Source organism: Micropterus salmoides, unplaced genomic scaffold (genome assembly GCF_014851395.1).
Source record: "Micropterus salmoides isolate LMB-PRFRI ecotype aquatic unplaced genomic scaffold, ASM1485139v1 Ms_hic_scaffold_15, whole genome shotgun sequence".
Lineage (NCBI taxonomy): Eukaryota > Metazoa > Chordata > Actinopteri > Centrarchiformes > Centrarchidae > Micropterus > Micropterus salmoides.
In genome coordinates, this window is record NW_024040596.1 from 16,615,818 (window position 1) to 16,634,349 (window position 18,532).

The following is an 18,532-nucleotide window of genomic DNA, read 5'->3' on the forward strand; positions in this document are numbered from 1 at the left end:
GACTCAAAAGATGTAGCATGAGATTTATAAGTGCTAATGTGCTATTAAATTGATAAAAAAATTTTGTCTCCCTTCAGCCTCATTCAGGCTCTCATCGTCTGGCTTTTCTTTTCTTGGGCACACTGTATCTCATTTTATCTTCAGCAGTTTCACCCTCACTTTTATCTGGCTCTGTTGAGCTGCTGTCTGACTGCTGCTCAGACTCATCTGAGTCCTGCCTGGTCTTACCACCAGTATCTGGAGACTCTTGAAAGGCATATAACAAACAAGGACAAATAACCCATGTTGTGCAGCGCATTGGAGGCAGCCAGAGATGATCTAACAGGCAGGTAACTGCAGTTAACCAGCAGCAGTAAGTCAACCATGCACAAATAATGGTGACATCAGCATTTTTTTTCCCATTATACACCACCAAACCAGTCTATGAAGAGAGACTCTCTACTAAGAGCTAGAGGTCAACAGGAACACGCATGTGCCGCTGCTGATCAACACATGCAGGTGTTGACAATCAACCTCATCACTCATTCTTTAATACAGTTTCTCCCTGTGACATGTTTGAATCTTGCTCATGTACTTATCCTTCTGAACTGTTCTGCAGTACTGTAGTTTCTCTGTTGACCTGATCTGAGTTGGTATCTTTCTTGTGTTCACCAGTGGTGTCCTTTATGTCAAAGGGAAACATGACTGAGCAGGAGGTGACTATGCTTCCTCTTCATCATCTGTCTTTTTCTTTGACTCTGAAACAGACAGTAAAAAGAGTGAAAAATTAGTATAAAAAGTATAGAATTTTATTGTTCAGATGCTATCTTGGTTTAAAATCAATCGGGAGACATTTTCCAATTAGGCCACAGATTGCATTGACATAAATAAGCAATAAGGTGAAATCCTCCTACAGCACATGGCATGATTTTTATAAATTAAATTTGAACTGTTAAAAATAAGAAATGCTGTTGTCGTTCTTAAAGGCTGATTATTGGTGGAGATCAATTATATTGTCTATGAGCAAGAGAATACTTGTACTTTTTCTATCTGTCATGATTATTATAAAGAATAATCAGTAGATAAATTAAACTACTGCAGTACCTCTTGCTATGCACTCCATGGTTCAACATATAAAATATTACATTAAGTTTACAATGCATGCCATTCCCTCACTTTTCCCAGTACAGTGAAAAGCATACAATGTATACTATATACCCCAAAGACTTCATTAATAATAAAAGATAATGTACCAAACTATTTTTTCTATTACTAATTCAGATTATTATTTATAACTTAGTTTAATAGTTTGTCCAAATTTATCCAAAACGAGATCCAAAGTCATTTGAATGAGATATATTTCCAAGCTTTCAAAAATATTTTATAAACTTAATACATCATAAAAGAAGTGTAAAACATAGAAATAAAAATAAAAAAGTATCATCAAAAACATAAAATATTAAGAACAATGAAAAATTCAAAAAATACCTTAAGACTGAGAGGCAGGAAGTAATTAGTAAAACATGTAGGTTAATCCTAAATCTCAAAAGCTAATCTAATCAATCTTTCATACCATTAGTAACCTGAAGCTTAAAAGTTGGGTGACCAATAATATGTGATATAAATAAAACATCCCAAAACAGAAAGCATACATTCAGCAGCCTTTACTGTTAGCTGGCAAAAGACATCTAGATTTTGTTCATTTCATTTACCTAAGGAAACTAAAGTAGCCTAATATACAACAGTCAGTATGTTAACACTAACACTACTATGGGTGGGTATAAGCTGGTAAAGGAGATATGATGTCACTGCCTAAAAAGTTTTTATTTGTCACTGCAGAGGTGCAGCCAAAGAAAGTTTTGCTACTATTGTAACACACACACGCGCGCGCACAAAGACATGTTACCGGTCTTGTTAATCCCAGCAAATCCTACAGTAAAATGCGTTGCATCTGCATCACCTTTGTCATTGCTAGCCAGATCAATAGGATCCAGAGGCTTGTTATCTAAACCTGAAACAGAAAGAAAAAAAAAAGAAATTCAAGACCACGAATAAGACCAAACCATTCAGAAGTAGTCTTAGTAATTGGGAGTCAAACAATCCAGTAAGGAGCAATGTATGATGTTAATAACAATAACGTGTATAAGTTATAATAAATAACATTTGTGTCAGTGTAATCTTTTTGTGGCCTCCCATCTTGTACATCTAAACCATGTGCTGTAAAATAGAAAAGGATAAGAATTAAACAAAGAATGGTTCCTGGTTCAGTCCATATTAGTGTCGGTTAATTATAATTTGTGACACATGCCATTCTCTGAAATGATCTCAATTTCATCACTCTATTCTGTACTGTATACCCCCAAAATGTATATATATATACACACAAGTCACTATTATGTAAGTAAGCCCTAAAAGGCAAAGTGAGAAGATACAATAAAGAAATCTTAAATACCATTGGATGTTTGATCATTATTATTAATATTTAAAATGATTTATATACGAAGGTTGTATTTTCCACTCCCTGTCAGGACATTTAATCATGTGGCTGAGGCACAAGATAGATATTTTGTTTTGTAAATAATGACAAATTAGAGAGAAAGCCACCCAATGCATATGTTCTCTCACCAGTAAAGGTAATACCATAGTAATCAAGTTTTAAACCCAGGTTTTGCTGTTGTAGCACACACACTTAATACATTTCTTGGCATCAGTTTCTTTTGTATTTGCCTGAGTGTTGTGAATCTGGTTCAGAGAGAGCAGTTTCCAAAACTGGCTGTTCAGGCTCAATGAAGACCTCCAAATCCTCCTTGTCCGCCACACCAGCTGGTTCAGGTTCATTTGCATCTGCATCACCTTTGTCATCTATGAAGCAAAAATGACAAACACTTGCTGATTCCAGCTTCTCAAATGTGATGACTTGCTTCTTTTCTCTTTTTATATTGTTAATTGAACACTTTTGGCTTTAAGACTTGGTCAAACAAAACAAGCTACAGTATTTGAAGATTTGTTGGAATATTATAAATAAAATGATTAATTAAAATTAACTGATTAAAACAAAAAATAATAGATATAATAGATTAATAGATTTAATATAACAATAATAGATTAAATGATGAGGAAAATAAGATTAGCTGCAGCATTAATTATAGCTGTTAGCTAACAATCCATTTTTGTTTACTAAAATAAAGTACCTTTATGCAATTTTTTGTCAGAAATGTTTCCATCATTCTCAAACTGCTGTTTCCTTTGTTCGACTAACCCTGGAAAGACATTCATAACCAGATAAATGAATTTGAAGCACCCTTCACACCATGTATAAGTTAAATAAATGATTTTCGTGTTAGTGTAACCTTTTGGTGGACTCATATCATGTGCTGAAAAAAAAGGGAAAAAAAGGAAGATATGAATTAGACAAGGAATGGTTTCTGGTTCAGTCCATAATACTTTCAATTAATTCTAATTAGTGAAACATGCCATTCCCTGAAAATATTTCAATTTCATCACTCTATTCTGTTCTGTACATATATGGTGCACAGTGCGAGAGCTTGTAGAACTGATGTGAGCACTTTTAGAATATGATGTGATAACTTGCAGAACAAAAATATGTACATGTAGGTTCAAATTTTCACTTGTATGAAATATTTACACACGAGATGAATTTGAAGTCACAGAAAGAAAAAACACGAGAGCTTGTAGAAAAAATCTGAACTTTCATGTTGAAATGTGACGTCAAAGAAAAAATAATATGAGTAAATGCTGCATTACCAGTTTCAGCTGTCACTGCATTTATGTAAAAATCAGTCTACACTTTTGTAAAAAAAAAAAAATTGTGACTTCAAATTTAGAACACGGGTGTGTGAATATTTTCTGAGTGAATATTTCAACATACAAGTACAGATTTTTTCTACAAGCTGTGTTTTTTTATTTATTTGACTTCAAATTCACCTCACAAGTTTTCACATCATACTGTACAAGTGCTCACATCAAGTCTACAAGCTCTTGCATTTTGCACCATATTCACCTTCATATGTATACTCCCAATACACTACAGAAATACATATTCTATAGGATATTTATCATTAATACCTTTGGCTTTAGTCATTTGGCTGTGGCTGTTTTGTAAATAATAACAAATTAAAGTGAAAATGACACAATGCATAATGTTCTTTCACCATTATTTTCCCTTTCAAATTGCTTTAAACCCAGATTTTGCTACTATTGTAACACACACACACACACACACACACACACAGACAAAGAGATGTTACCGGTGTTGTTAATCCCAGCATATCCTGCTGTAAAATGTGTTTAACTGCTAAATAGATGCACTTAAAGTAAAGTGTCGGCTCTGTCTTATTCCTGATGTTTACTTTTTATTTCATATTTGTCTGAGTGTTTGTTTTTTCCTGTGACTATTCTGAATCTAGCTCAGATAGTGTCGTTTCCAAACCTGGCTGTACAGGAGCAATGGAGGATTCCAGATTAGACTGCGAGTCCTCCAACAAACCAGCTGGGTCGAGTTCATTTGCATCTGCATCACCTTTGTCATCTATGAAGCAAAAATGACAAACACTTGCTGATTCCAGCTTCTCAAATGTGATGACTTGCTTCTTTTCTCTTTTATATTGTTAATTGAACACTTTTGGCTTTAAGACTTGGTCAAACAAAACAAGCTACAGTATTTGAAGATTTGTTGGAATATTATAAATAAAATGATTAATTAAAATTAACTGATTAAAACAAAAAATAATAGATATAATAGATTAATAGATTTAATATAACAATAATAGATTAAATGATGAGGAAAATAAGCATTAGCTGCAGCATTAATTATAGCTGTTAGCTAACAATCATTTTTGTTTACTAAAATAAAGTACCTTTATGCAATTTTTTGTCAGAAATGTTTCCATCATTCTCAAACTGCTGTTTCCTTTGTTCGACTAACCCTGGAAAGACATTCATAACCAGATAAATGAATTTGAAGCACCCTTCACACCATGTATAAGTTAGAATAAATGATTTTCGTGTTAGTGTAACCTTTTGGTGGACTCATATCATGTGCTGAAAAAAAAAGGGAAAAAAAGGAAGATATGAATTAGACAAGGAATGGTTTCTGGTTCAGTCCATAATACTTTCAATTAATTCTAATTAGTGAAACATGCCATTCCCTGAAAATATTTCAATTTCATCACTCTATTCTGTTCTGTACATATATGGTGCACAGTGCGAGAGCTTGTAGAACTGATGTGAGCACTTTTAGAATATGATGTGATAACTTGCAGAACAAAAATATGTACATGTAGGTTCAAATTTTCACTTGTATGAAATATTTACACACGAGATGAATTTGAAGTCACAGAAAGAAAAAACACGAGAGCTTGTAGAAAAAATCTGAACTTTCATGTTGAAATGTGACGTCAAAGAAAAAATAATATGAGTAAATGCTGCATTACCAGTTTCAGCTGTCACTGCATTTATGTAAAAATCAGTCTACACTTTTGTAAAAAAAAAAAAAAATTGTGACTTCAAATTTAGAACACGGGTGTGTGAATATTTTCTGAGTGAATATTTCAACATACAAGTACAGATTTTTTCTACAAGCTGTGTTTTTTTATTTATTTGACTTCAAATTCACCTCACAAGTTTTCACATCATACTGTACAAGTGCTCACATCAAGTCTACAAGCTCTTGCATTTTGCACCATATTCAACTTCATATGTATACTCCCAAACACTTACAGAAATACATATTCTATAGGATATTTATCATTAATACCTTTGGCTTTAGTCATTTGGCTGTGGCTGTTTTGTAAATAATAACAAATTAAAGTGAAAATGACACAATGCATAATGTTCTTTCACCATTATTTTCCCTTTCAAATTGCTTTAAACCGAGATTTTGCTACTATTGTAACACACACACACACACACACACACACAGACAAAGAGATGTTACCGGTGTTGTTAATCCCAGCATATCCTGCTGTAAAATGTGTTTAACTGCTAAATAGATGCACTTAAAGTAAAGTGTCGGCTCTGTCTTATTCCTGATGTTTACTTTTTATTTTATTTGTCTGAGTGTTTGTTTTTTCCTGTGACTATTCTGAATCTAGCTCAGATAGTGTCGTTTCCAAACCTGGCTGTACAGGAGCAATGGAGGATTCCAGATTAGACTGCGAGTCCTCCAACAAACCAGCTGGGTCAAGTTCATTTGCCTTCTCAGAGTCTGAGGGGTCACACTGTGGGATCTTTTTCCCAGCATCTTCACTGAGGTGGTCTGCATTTGCATCACCTTTGTTATCTAAACCTGAAACAGAAAGAAAAAAAAAGAAATTCAAGACCACGAATAAGACCAAACCATTCAGAAGCAGTCTTAGTAATTGGGAGTCAAACAATCCAGTAAGGAGCAATGTATGATGTTAATAACAATAACGTGTATAAGTTATAATAAATAACATTTGTGTCAGTGTAATCTTTTGTGGCCTCCCATCTTGTACATCTAAACCATGTGCTGTAAAATAGAAAAGGATAAGAATTAAACAAAGAATGGTTCCTGGTTCAGTCCATATTAGTTTCGGTTAATTATAATTTGTGACACATGCCATTCTCTGAAATGATCTCAATTTCATCACTCTATTCTGTACTGTATACCCCCAAAATGTATATATATACACACAAGTCACTATTATGTAAGTAAGCCCTAAAAGGCAAAGTGAGAAGATACAATAAAGAAATCTTAAATACCATTGGATGTTTGATCATTATTATTAATATTTAAAATGATTTATATACGAAGGTTGTATTTTCCACTCCCTGTCAGGACATTTAATCATGTGGCTGAGGCACAAGATAGATATTTTGTTTTGTAAATAATGACAAATTAGAGAGAAAGCCACCCAATGCATATGTTCTCTCACCAGTAAAGGTAATACCATAGTAATCAAGTTTTAAACCCAGGTTTTGCTGTTGTAGCACACACACTTAATACATTTCTTGGCATCAGTTTCTTTTGTATTTGCCTGAGTGTTGTGAATCTGGTTCAGAGAGAGCAGTTTCCAAAACTGGCTGTTCAGGCTCAATGAAGACCTCCAAATCCTCCTTGTCCGCCACACCAGCTGGTTCAGGTTCATTTGCATCTGCATCACCTTTGTCATCTATGAAGCAAAAATGACAAACACTTGCTGATTCCAGCTTCTCAAATGTGATGACTTGCTTCTTTTCTCTTTTTATATTGTTAATTGAACACTTTTGGCTTTAAGACTTGGTCAAACAAAACAAGCTACAGTATTTGAAGATTTGTTGGAATATTATAAATAAAATGATTAATTAAAATTAACTGATTAAAACAAAAAATAATAGATATAATAGATTAATAGATTTAATATAACAATAATAGATTAAACGATGAGGAAAATAAGCATTAGCTGCAGCATTAATTATAACTGTTAGCTAACAATCTATTTTTGTTTACTAAAATAAAGTACCTTTCTGCAATTTTTTGTCAGAAATGTTTCCATCATTCTCAAACTGCTGTTTCCTTTGTTCGACTAACCCTGGAAAGACATTCATAACCAGATAAATGAATTTGAAGCACCCTTCACACCATGTATAAGTTAGAATAAATGATTTTCGTGTTAGTGTAACCTTTTGGTGGACTCATATCATGTGCTGAAAAAAAAAGGAAAAAAAAAAAGATATGAATTAGACAAGGAATGGTTTCTGGTTCAGTCCATAATACTTTCAATTAATTCTAATTAGTGAAACATGCCATTCCCTGAAAATATTTCAATTTCATCACTCTATTCTGTTCTGTACATATATGGTGCACAGTGCGAGAGCTTGTAGAACTGATGTGAGCACTTTTAGAATATGATGTGATAACTTGCAGAACAAAAATATGTACATGTAGGTTCAAATTTTCACTTGTATGAAATATTTACACACGAGATGAATTTGAAGTCACAGAAAGAAAAAAACACGAGAGCTTGTAGAAAAAATCTGAACTTTCATGTTGAAATGTGACGTCAAAGAAAAAATAATATGAGTAAATGCTGCATTGCGTCACTGGATTTATGTAAAAATCAGTCTACACTTTTGTAAAAAAAAAATTGTAACTTCAAATTTAGAACACGGGTGTGTGAATATTTTCTACGAGTGAATATTTCAACATACAAGTACAGATTTTTTCTACAAACTGTGTTTTTTTATTTATTTGACTTCAAATTCACCTCAAGTTTTCACATCGTACTGTACAAGTGCTCACATCAAGTCTACAAGCTCTTGCATTTTGCATCATATTCACCTTCATATGTATACTCCCAATACACCCCCAGAAATACATATTCTATACAATCAATATCATAAATACTTTTGCCTTTAGTCATTTGGATGTGGCTCTTTTGTAAATAACAAATTAGAGGGAAAATGACACAATGCATAATGTTCTTTCCCCATTATTGGAAATACAGTTCTTTTCCTATCAAATTGCTTTAAACCCAGGTTTTGTTACTATTGTAAATAAAGCACAATATTCAGCAGCCTTTACCGTTGACAGTCTTCCAGTCTGAATTGACATTTTCGTTGTGATCTCTATCCAGGCCATTAGGCTTCAAATTCCTATTGCTTTGTAGCAAAAGGCCAAGTGGCTGCGTAGAGGGAAGTGTGGGGGCTCTTTCAAGAAGACTCCTATTTTCATCACCCTGAGCTGTCTTCTCATCTGACCCTAAAACAGATTGAAATACAAAATAGAACACCAGTACGAAAGAAAGAGATCTTAGACGATATCACCTTTAAGTAAAACAGTCCATTAAACAGCGACCACATGATGCACCAGTATCCATCATTATGTATCATCAATATAAAACAGTGGGTGCTTGTTCAGTGAGTGGATTATGACTTTTGGAAGTGTTTCTTAACACAGCAAGATAGGCCAAAAGGTTTCTCCAAAAATCTGACTGATCTAGATGCAACTCATTACACGTTTGAAAACATTCTCTCTTACTTTTTAAAATTAAAATGATTGTGTAGCTTCGGAGGTACGCGCTTATGTGCTAGTGCTTATCTGCAACACTCCCTGTACACAATGAAAAAACTAAACCAGTCAAAATTAAACTGTTACACCCTTTATGTTTTTTTTTCATTTTTTGCTACAAGAAACAAAGTCACTATGCTCATCTGGTAGCGATTTACTTTAATGACTACCTGGTCATCGTCTAACCTTCCATTTTCTGTAAATTACAAAAAAATGAGAGAAAATAGGAGAACAATACTCCTGAGATAGACCACTGAAAACATACAGTATCATACCTTTTGTTGATGGGTTTTCTGAATCACCTTTCTTTCTTTTTGCAAAACATGCTGGAACCGAGAGTGAGAGGACAGAAAAGAAGAAAGAAACAGTATGTTTTTGTTTCATACATTGTGAAGATCCCCACGACCCTGTATGCAGGATAAGCGGTTGATGATGCATGGATAGATGGACATTGTGAAGATTAGATTCACTAATAACAGCTGCTGGTGTGCAATGCACATGTGTGTACTGCACATACATGGCTTACGTACTATTACATTTAGTTTAACTGTTAAACATAGCTTTACAAATACATGGAAATGAATATAGTGAATATGAATACAGTGAATATATACTGTATAGATCATCTGGTTATGGTGAAACTTTTTGAACTGTACCTTTATGGCGTAGTTTGCAATACACTATGGCTACAACGAGTAGAATAATTACAACGATGGTGAGTACGCTGGCAATCAGTGCTGCAGATGAACTTTTGTCTGCACAGAAACACAAAATTCAAACTTGTAGCAACTTCTTATTACATTATATTACTAAGGAGATGGCGCATATATCATTTGTGTGTTTCATTTTTATTTAAATTTTCTGTCACCACTGGTAAAAAAAAGATCAAAGTTCAGCATTATTGTCAGTGCAGCAGTGCATGCATTATTTCTTAATGAAACCCATGACTTATGGCGGGTAAATTATACAAATGTCCTGTGTAAATCAGTTTCTGAAAGTACTTGAAATGACAACTTCCACAACATAAACAATAAACATACAGTAAAGCTGATGCCTAAGTAAAGTCTTACCTGGGTAACAATCCTTTGCAGTGTATGTAGCTGTTTCATTGCTCAGAGGGTTGCTCACCCTACACGTGTATATTTCATCATCATGTTTATCTCCCAGAGATATTGTGAAATTTGGGCCAGGCTGCACATGTCCATGTGAATCCCACTCCAACTTCATTAAGGACTGAGGCTGTCTGAACTCGGCAGAGCACACTAGCGTTGCAGAGCTGCTGCCATCTTCCATCTCACAGGATATTCTGGGTGTGGCAACTCGGTCTATATGAAAACACAGATGAAAATGAATCCATGAATACAAACCTAAATGAGAAAATAAATGATTCCCTTATGTCACATGGATGAACCATTACACATCAATGCTTTAAATGGCATAAAGTCCAGAAAGAACAAGTTATTGCAAAAGTTATAATTATAAAGACTGAATAAAGAATGCTTTGTGGGGCTTCCATATGACAAGATGCAAATCTCACCAAATGGCGGTCAATTGGAATATTTAATAACAATTACAGTACTTTGTTGTGTTAAGTGTGGGTGAGACAACGTTTCAGGTGAGAAGAAGATTCTGATCAGAAAGCGACAGTTCCAGCATGCAGCCTGAAGAGGTCTAAGATGTTTCTGATACTGCTACTCTGTTTACAGTACATGATGATGTATTGTGTTTTATAAAACACTACAAATACTACCAATTTCCTTTATTGTCTTGTTTCAAAAGACTCAATAAAGGCTTGACTCCCATGATGAAATTAACAACTTGAAACACAGACAATGCTAAAGGCTTAGTGGCTATAAATATATTCCCCACTACCACACCACAGGTTTTATTGTTTTAGTGTGTCACATGGTTTGACACTGATTAACATAAATGTATGCCCCACCTGAAAGGTTAATATTTGATAGAGGCACCTTTTGTAGCAGAACAGGCTTGACTCTGTGTGTCTGTATCAGCCTTCCACATTTGACCACTGCAATTTCCCCCCACTGTTTGTTGCTTAATGTTACATATTCTAGCTAGATTGCTCCTCTGTTCTCTGCAGCAGGTTTTCCTCAGGATTTCTGTCTGTTGCATTATATTTCCCCGGAACCATCCTCTATATGTTTCATAGTCCCTATTGTCCTCTGGAAAAGCCTCCACACCCTCGGGTTGTATGTTTTTTAGCCACTCTACTATAATATTATATTGCAACTGGTAAAAGAACTGAGCAACAGTTGTTGTATGCATAGTGTCTCATATTAAATGCATTGAACTCTGACAATTAAGACGTTTTCTGAATCAGGCTAAGTGTATCAGTTTCATCCATTGTAATGCAAAGTTGTAAAACAATAAAACAAGGGCAAACCACTATTTTGGGCCATTGGGAATCTATCAAGGAATAGGATCTCCTTTTTCCTTTACTGCAGGTAGTGTATTTTCTTGCGTATGTTGGTTTTAATCCGTGTTTCTCCAGCTCCGGAGACTCTGGCAAGATGAGAGGAGGCATACTTTTCTATCGATGATGCATGGTGCATCAGAGTGGACACTGTTTCCCAAATGTCAGACTTTTATGTTCTGTTAAGTTCTGCGTGTGTGGCTAAACAATTTCTTTCTGTTATACACCATATCTTTATACCTTCATGAATTCAAAGATATGGAATTGCTATAGCAACACATCAACTTCCAGCTGCAGAATGCAGGTACCAATGTTCATCAATTAACTGTATACAACCACTATGTTAAAAAAGTTAGTAAAAAAAACTTACCAATGACCTCCAATAGAAAAGTTGAACGTTTCAACTCTTGGTTTATGTATGCTTCCAATCATAGTATCCGGTGTCTTCATATCTGAGTTTAGCGATATTGAGCTCTGCAGAGATCCAGTCAAGAGTGATCCTTTTTTCATATGGGTGGTACACCTGTTCCTCATTGCCATTAAACTCTACTACTTTGTTGCCTTTATATTTCCACAGAATTTCCTTAGGTTGTCCAGTGATGGCTGGCTTGAAGTTGACCTCCTGCCCCTTGAGCGCATATATTGGAGACTGTCCAGCAACTAGACACAGAAACATAGACACAACTCAAGAACTCAGGAATACACATCTGATAAAACTGCCAATTTATCAGGTACACAATCTAATATAATCCAATAAAATCTAAAAGTTATAAGGTTTAGTCTTGCCAACACTGCGCCAGGCTGTGATCGGGGGTAAATCAGCAGTTGATCGGCGATCACCAGTCCTTATGTGTGAACTACTCAAGGATGCATCAAAATGGCTCCCCGACACATTTCTGACACATCGCTGATGTCTGCCAGATATCTAGCATGCCAAATATCTGGCGGACTCGACATCCACATCCAGTCAATGAGAGCAGGCAGCTACTTTTTCACCGCAAAACACTTTTTACTCCCCTCCAGCTCTCTGTAGCACAGACAATCCCTGCTACCTGAGTGTGCTAATCCATTCTTTTACACAGATTTTTTGTCTTTATAATTTGTATCTTTATAATAACAAACAACAGATGTGTAGATTCACGTCATTTTCCATTTCCGTTTCACATTTCACGTGTGTTTTCTTGACAAAACGTGGTTTGGAGACCAGCCTGGGGTGACAGAGTCGCTGTCAGCTGGTGTAGTGTGTGACCACCTATCACCTATCAGTCAGGTAGTATGAATGCCACAACGACTTCAAGACTCCTGTCACAAGACGGCAAGTTATGTAGTGTGAACGGCACGGCCATCGGCCGACGCTGATAATCGCGTAGTTTGCACAAGCCTTAAGTTTCATTTCTGTCGTCAGATTGAAGCAGAGAAGAAGAGTTTGCACAGACATCCAGGAAATGTACAGATTTGTCTCGTCGAGATGAACAAAAAGAGCCTTTTAGAAGTTCTGTTCTCAAGCTGTGGCCTGTAAAGCATGGGAGCATGCATTGGTCACAGGAATATTGACTGTTTTTATTAATATTTCAATGCTTTGGAAGCTTTATGTTATTGGGAATGTGGTTGTATGGAGAGAAATAATATCTTGAAGATTATCCCAATAAAAGTGAACATTTAAACAGTAAATATGGCCAAAACATGGACATTCGCCTGGTATGTTTTTGAAAGATTGTGTAATAACGGTTGTATATTAGTTTCTTTTCATCAGATTTACAGTTACAGTTGTATTCCAGGTGCATTATAATTTACCTTATGATGGTTTTGATGGTTTATTGCTTTAAAATATAGCTTTTTTTCTGTATTTGATCTCCATGTAGTCTGTTATGGTAAAATAAATATGTTAATGTACAATGGATTTATGTTCCTTAGCTTCTGACCTTTCAAAGGAGACCAGAATTATGCATCTAGGGCTAGTGGTTGAGGAGCTATTACTGATTAATTTTGGGTATGTTATTTTAGGTGTTTTTCCTGGAAATAGGTGCTAGGGTTCGTGTGTAAACACCTTTTAATATACTGTATGTGTGCTTATTTGTTCTTGACCAAGGAAATAATTTGTGGTTTGACAAAATATTTTTGGCTCATGGTCTACTTAACAACCTTTAATGAGGTTTCAATTATATTTAATCAATTCAATGTAATTTTTCAAGCAACATTGCCAAATATTCCCTTGATTCTCAGAATTATTGTTTCTCTTTGTTATGTGACAGTAAACTTAAGTATGTAGCATGTAGTATAATTGAAGTTGTGTATGTGGTTTAGTATAAGCTGAAAACTTAAGGTATGTCATTTGGATACAAAGTTGTAACACATTAAAAAAAACACAAGTATTAGGCTTTAATTAGTTGTATTTCTTGGTCTTCCTTCCCAGGTCAAAAAGAAGTGCGCTTAAATGCATTGAAAATGTACTAGAAATTCACATAGTATGCTTATAGTACATTCATACTTCTAACATGCTTACTAAAAGTATATTAAAGATATATTCTCTCTACTTTGAATAAATTGGTAATAAATATACTTAATTAAACTTTTAATAAATATGCTTAAATAAAAGCATATTTTTCACAACATTTTAGTCTACTTATTAAAAATATATTAATTTAACTCTTAGTAAATACTATTTAGGTGTACTTTGTGGAAGTACATTGTTAAACAATTACACTGGGTTACAAATATATTTATGCCAAATATGCTAATTGTGTAGGCTACTGCAAAATATTGTAATTATTTATGTAATTGCCACATGTTTCAGACTGATTTCCAGAAGGATATTTATAAAAATATATTTTTTTAACATTAAAATATATTTTTCAAAATCAGGTAAATAGCTAGTTGAGATCAGAGTTCTCTTCCATAAGGGTAACCTGGCCAAGAAGGAAGCAGCACATGTTGTTAACTTAACAAACAAACAACAACGTATAGTAACAAGCATACTTTAAATCATAATGTAGTTATACTTGTTTCTGTGTGTAAACAGTAAACACGTGTACACAGGGGGGAAGTGTGCCCTCCCGCCCAGCCCACTAGCACAGTGCCAGAGCCCTTTAAAGGGCTCCAGTCACATCGCGTGAAAGTCCGCTTCACGAAAGATAATGTGTACTGTATTTTTGGCCAGAAATCATTTTGTTTCTTAGGTTTCCTTTAATTTACTTAATACGTGGGTTGAAAAGAGAAGCTGCAACAATGTGCAGTATGAGAAAAATATGGTGTTTTTTCAAAATTAAACCATGTAAACCTGTTCTGGTACAACCCCTAATTAAGATTTTGAACCTGAAAATGAGCACAATACCACCTCTTTAATAGCTTCATAATCGAGACAGCAACTTTCGTCTGCCTTAAACAGTGTTGGGAGTAACACGTTACAAAAGTAACGCAATTAACGTTACAGTAATGTATTGATTTTGCTGTAAGGCAGTTTTTAATGTTACTAAAATTTTGGTAATGTAAAATCTCAGTAACCCTGTTGCTGGAATTTGATGCATGAGATTTTAACAAGGCAGGCCTGTGAATGTGTGTGTATGAGCCTTCAATTCTGCTTTTGCACTGTTAAAATGACCAGTGAGGTCTTTATCAGAGTAATAAATGCTAATATGCTGCTGTCTGTGTGCTAAAGAATAGGTTCACATTTTTATAGTCTACCTTACTTACATGTCCATGTTTACAGTAAATTATTGGTCACTATAATCATTATTCCTGCCCATATAGTCTGTAAAGACATCACCACAGTTGTCATTTTGGTTTAAATTCATTCTAAAGGTACACTGTTTTTTAGAGATTTTTCTTCACTGCAACCATGGAGGGGGTAACGTTAACCATTACAGTGACCAATAACTCTGTTATAACAGCAATGTTAAAGTGTACAAGGGTATGTGAGAATTGTTTTAGTATATAATTATAATGTTTTTGTGTCCTGAAATGGCAGACTACACAATATAATAAAATGTGATGTTGTATGAAATACTGGTCAACTTTATGTCCATTTGTATGGTCATAGATCCTGTAACTTTTAAAAGTTGAACCTACCCTTTGCCAACTTTAAACAACTTAATGCTAAACCCAGAGTTGGAACTTCCTGCCTTAGCTCAAGAAAATTAAATAAAGAATAATAATAAAGATTTGCTATAAGAACAGAATTACAGTGTTTATAATGATACGCAAATGAAGAACTAAACTAGGTGGAAGTACTGGCCTAACTGAATATTTAAACTCATTTGCAACTGCATTTCTTTTCTTTTAGAGCTTCCTGGGATTGTTGCCTCACTCAGAGGGCTTAGAGGCCAGGAAAATCTCAAAGGACCAGCTGGACCCTCACAACAATGTGCTCATAGGTATGTCTGGCTCCTGCACACCATTACTGTTTTTGCGCTCACTACATGTCAATGGGGTCAGACTAAATAAACAAATATTCTTGAGATAAAATAATTATATTAAAAATATTGTTATACATTAAGTAATTGGCTACTTTTGTACTTCACAAATTGACTGCTGTGTTTATGTGAAATGACATGTAGACAGCACAGTTGTTAAGCAAGTTTGTGTTATTTGTTGTACCTGTTTTATAACCTTTTATCATATACAGCTCCTTGGCTGAATGTACAGTAGTGTTTATGTAATGTTTTTGATCACGTTGTAATGGAAGAACTGAGCATTAACTGGGAGGGGTCCCTTGTGGAAAACCATTTCACCTGAACCTAAACGGTTAGCATCATCAGAACAGTTAGACATGAAGTTCTTATTGTGTTTCAGCAACTTTAAACAAAATAAAAAATCACACAATGGTAGTTAGTTAATTAGAGGTAATATTGCTTTGATATAAACAAAATATTTCTTTTTCCCTTCCACAGATGCTGTGTGTTAAAGCAGTTTCCAGAAGTGGCACATATGGTGTCAAGTGGCACAGTTTGCCATGAGGTCATCTGAGGCGTGCCCAGTGTCCAAACCGCATGAGGGACCCCCATGGGTAACATTAATGATGGGATGTGTATAGTGTACTTTTCAGTGATACTGGTCATATGTCATCATTTTACTGATTTTATTTTATTTGATTATTTATTTTGCTCAAGATGTGTTAAATGCTGCTGCACCTTTTAATGTACAGGAATTTATTTTTGTAATGTACACGTTTTACAAGTTTTTAGTTGTCTGTATGTGTGTGTGTTGTAAAATACTTTTTTTTAACTGATTTTTATTAAAAAGAGCATTTTGCAAGATATTTTTAATGCATTAATAATGCATTATTCTCATACTGAATGGTTTCATAAAGAAGCTTCCCAAGATATTAACAGTGGCTCTTGGAGTATACTAGTAATAAATTACTAATACACTGAAATGCTAATAAAAATGTTCAGAGAACACATTTAAAATATATTTAAAGTCTTCAAGTTTAGCACAAAAGGGTATTTCAAGTTCATTTTAAAGAAGTATATTTAAATTACAGTAAAGATACTTAAAATAGGTCCATTTTAACACAACTAAGTATATTAAAATACATATATTGCAATTATCTTAAAGTTGAATAAGTATTTCTAAAATGACACTTAACATACTTTAAGTTGTTCTAAAACAACACACTTAATATACACTTAGTATAGTACAATTAAAATATGATAAGTGCATCCAAATAAAGTGCTACTTAAGTATATTTCTTTTTCACCTGGGTTAGTATTCAGAAGTAATGCTGTATTCCTATAATAGCCTCAGTTAGGCTATAAATCAAGAAGTATTAATCAATACTATTTATTAAATAGTATTTGAAGGAGTTCAGAAACATAAGTCAGTACTAACTAATGTATACCACTGGCATACTTTTTATTTTATTTGTATCTGCTGTGAGAAAATATGGACTTAGGAACTCAACTTTGGATAAATCATTAACATCTCGGTCAGGCCTGCCAGAAGGTCTGAAGTGTAGTTTTCATGCCCACACAACAAGTTCAACAAATCAGCATAAACATAAAAAAAGAAAAACTCACCTCGGCAGGAGGTCAAGATGAAAAAGGACATGAAATAACGAGCCATTTCAGAAAATCAGAACAATACGCTGCGCTGCCTTAGCATTTTCTTTCACTTTCTCTTCGAAGGTGTCTTGTACCTGTGGCCCTAAACCGGTCTATCTCGTCCTTTCCAGTAGGAGTAAGTCGAAGAGATCATGTTGATACTCCTTCTAGCCTTTCGACAGTCGAGAGTAGGCCTACCAGCAAAGGTTAATATTAAACAGGCGTGTCAGGTTGACACCTCCTCAAGCATGAGTGCTTTCAGTCTCTCCACATAGCCTGCCTCTTTCGTAGAGTAAAACTTTCAGTCTGCACCGACAGGTTTGATTAAGGTGTGGCATAGTTTTGTAGGCACCGTTTATTTTAATAATAGTATATTTACCAACTTTAGTATTGAGGCGACATCACATTTCTCCATATCAGCGTTTGATATGACGATTTTATAACTTTCATTACTGTAACCTTGATGCCAGTCTGTTGTCTCAAAATTTACCAGAAGCTCGACTGAAAAGTCGGTTACCTGGTATCATCCCGGATTCATTTCTTGTTATGGTTGTGTCTAAAGCTGGAATGTAAGGTATCAAGATTCGAAAAATACCCGTCAGTACACTAGTAGATGTATAAAACCAGTGGTCTACTTACAGTGATTTGTTTGACTCAAAGGTTGTTACAGTGTGCGGAAATAATTTCTGTTTTAGATGAAACATAATAAATGATATTCATATTATTATTAGTAGTATTTGTTTGAATAAAACACATATTTATGTTCACCACTTGATGGCAGTGTTCACAGGAGAATAGACAAACTGTCACAAAGACATGGTGTCTGTGTGTGTGTGTGTGTGTGTGTGTGTGTGTGCGTTTGTGTGTGCTCGCGCGCGCGTGTGAATAAAAATCAGCAGGTGCTAGCCTATAGGGCTTCAGTTTGGTTCCTCAATGCAATGAAAGTCACACCTATAGTGTTGATATGCATATTTTCAGTTATTAATATGGATTTATGTAATTTATCACATCCATTCTGTCAGCAACGTTTTACAGCATAGCACGTTTTTG

General features: G+C 34.7%; 1 protein-coding gene across 6 annotated transcripts; it reads right to left on the minus strand.

Moving 5' to 3' along the window:
* Window positions 1-535: 535 nt before the first annotated feature.
* Window positions 536-11,952, minus strand: LOC119904172. Of its 6 annotated transcripts, none has more exons than XM_038720643.1 (17): window positions 11,815-11,952; window positions 10,081-10,335; window positions 9,667-9,765; window positions 9,286-9,336; window positions 8,525-8,701; window positions 7,624-7,647; window positions 7,464-7,532; window positions 6,999-7,133; window positions 6,116-6,286; window positions 5,017-5,040; window positions 4,857-4,925; window positions 4,430-4,528; window positions 3,330-3,353; window positions 3,171-3,239; window positions 2,707-2,841; window positions 1,886-1,990; window positions 536-737 (listed from the first exon to the last, which is right to left on the minus strand). In XM_038720643.1, the coding sequence occupies exons 2-17, from the start codon at window positions 10,301-10,303 to the stop codon at window positions 700-702; spliced, it is 1,512 nt and encodes a 503-aa protein (XP_038576571.1). In that variant the 5' UTR covers window positions 10,304-10,335; window positions 11,815-11,952; the 3' UTR covers window positions 536-699. The 6 variants fall into 6 exon arrangements, with proteins under 6 accessions (XP_038576571.1, XP_038576570.1, XP_038576569.1 ...); XM_038720642.1 differs by having other exon boundaries at window positions 1,940-1,990; window positions 9,286-9,417; XM_038720641.1 differs by having other exon boundaries at window positions 9,286-9,417.
* Between the last annotated feature and the right edge of the window lie 6,580 nt (window positions 11,953-18,532).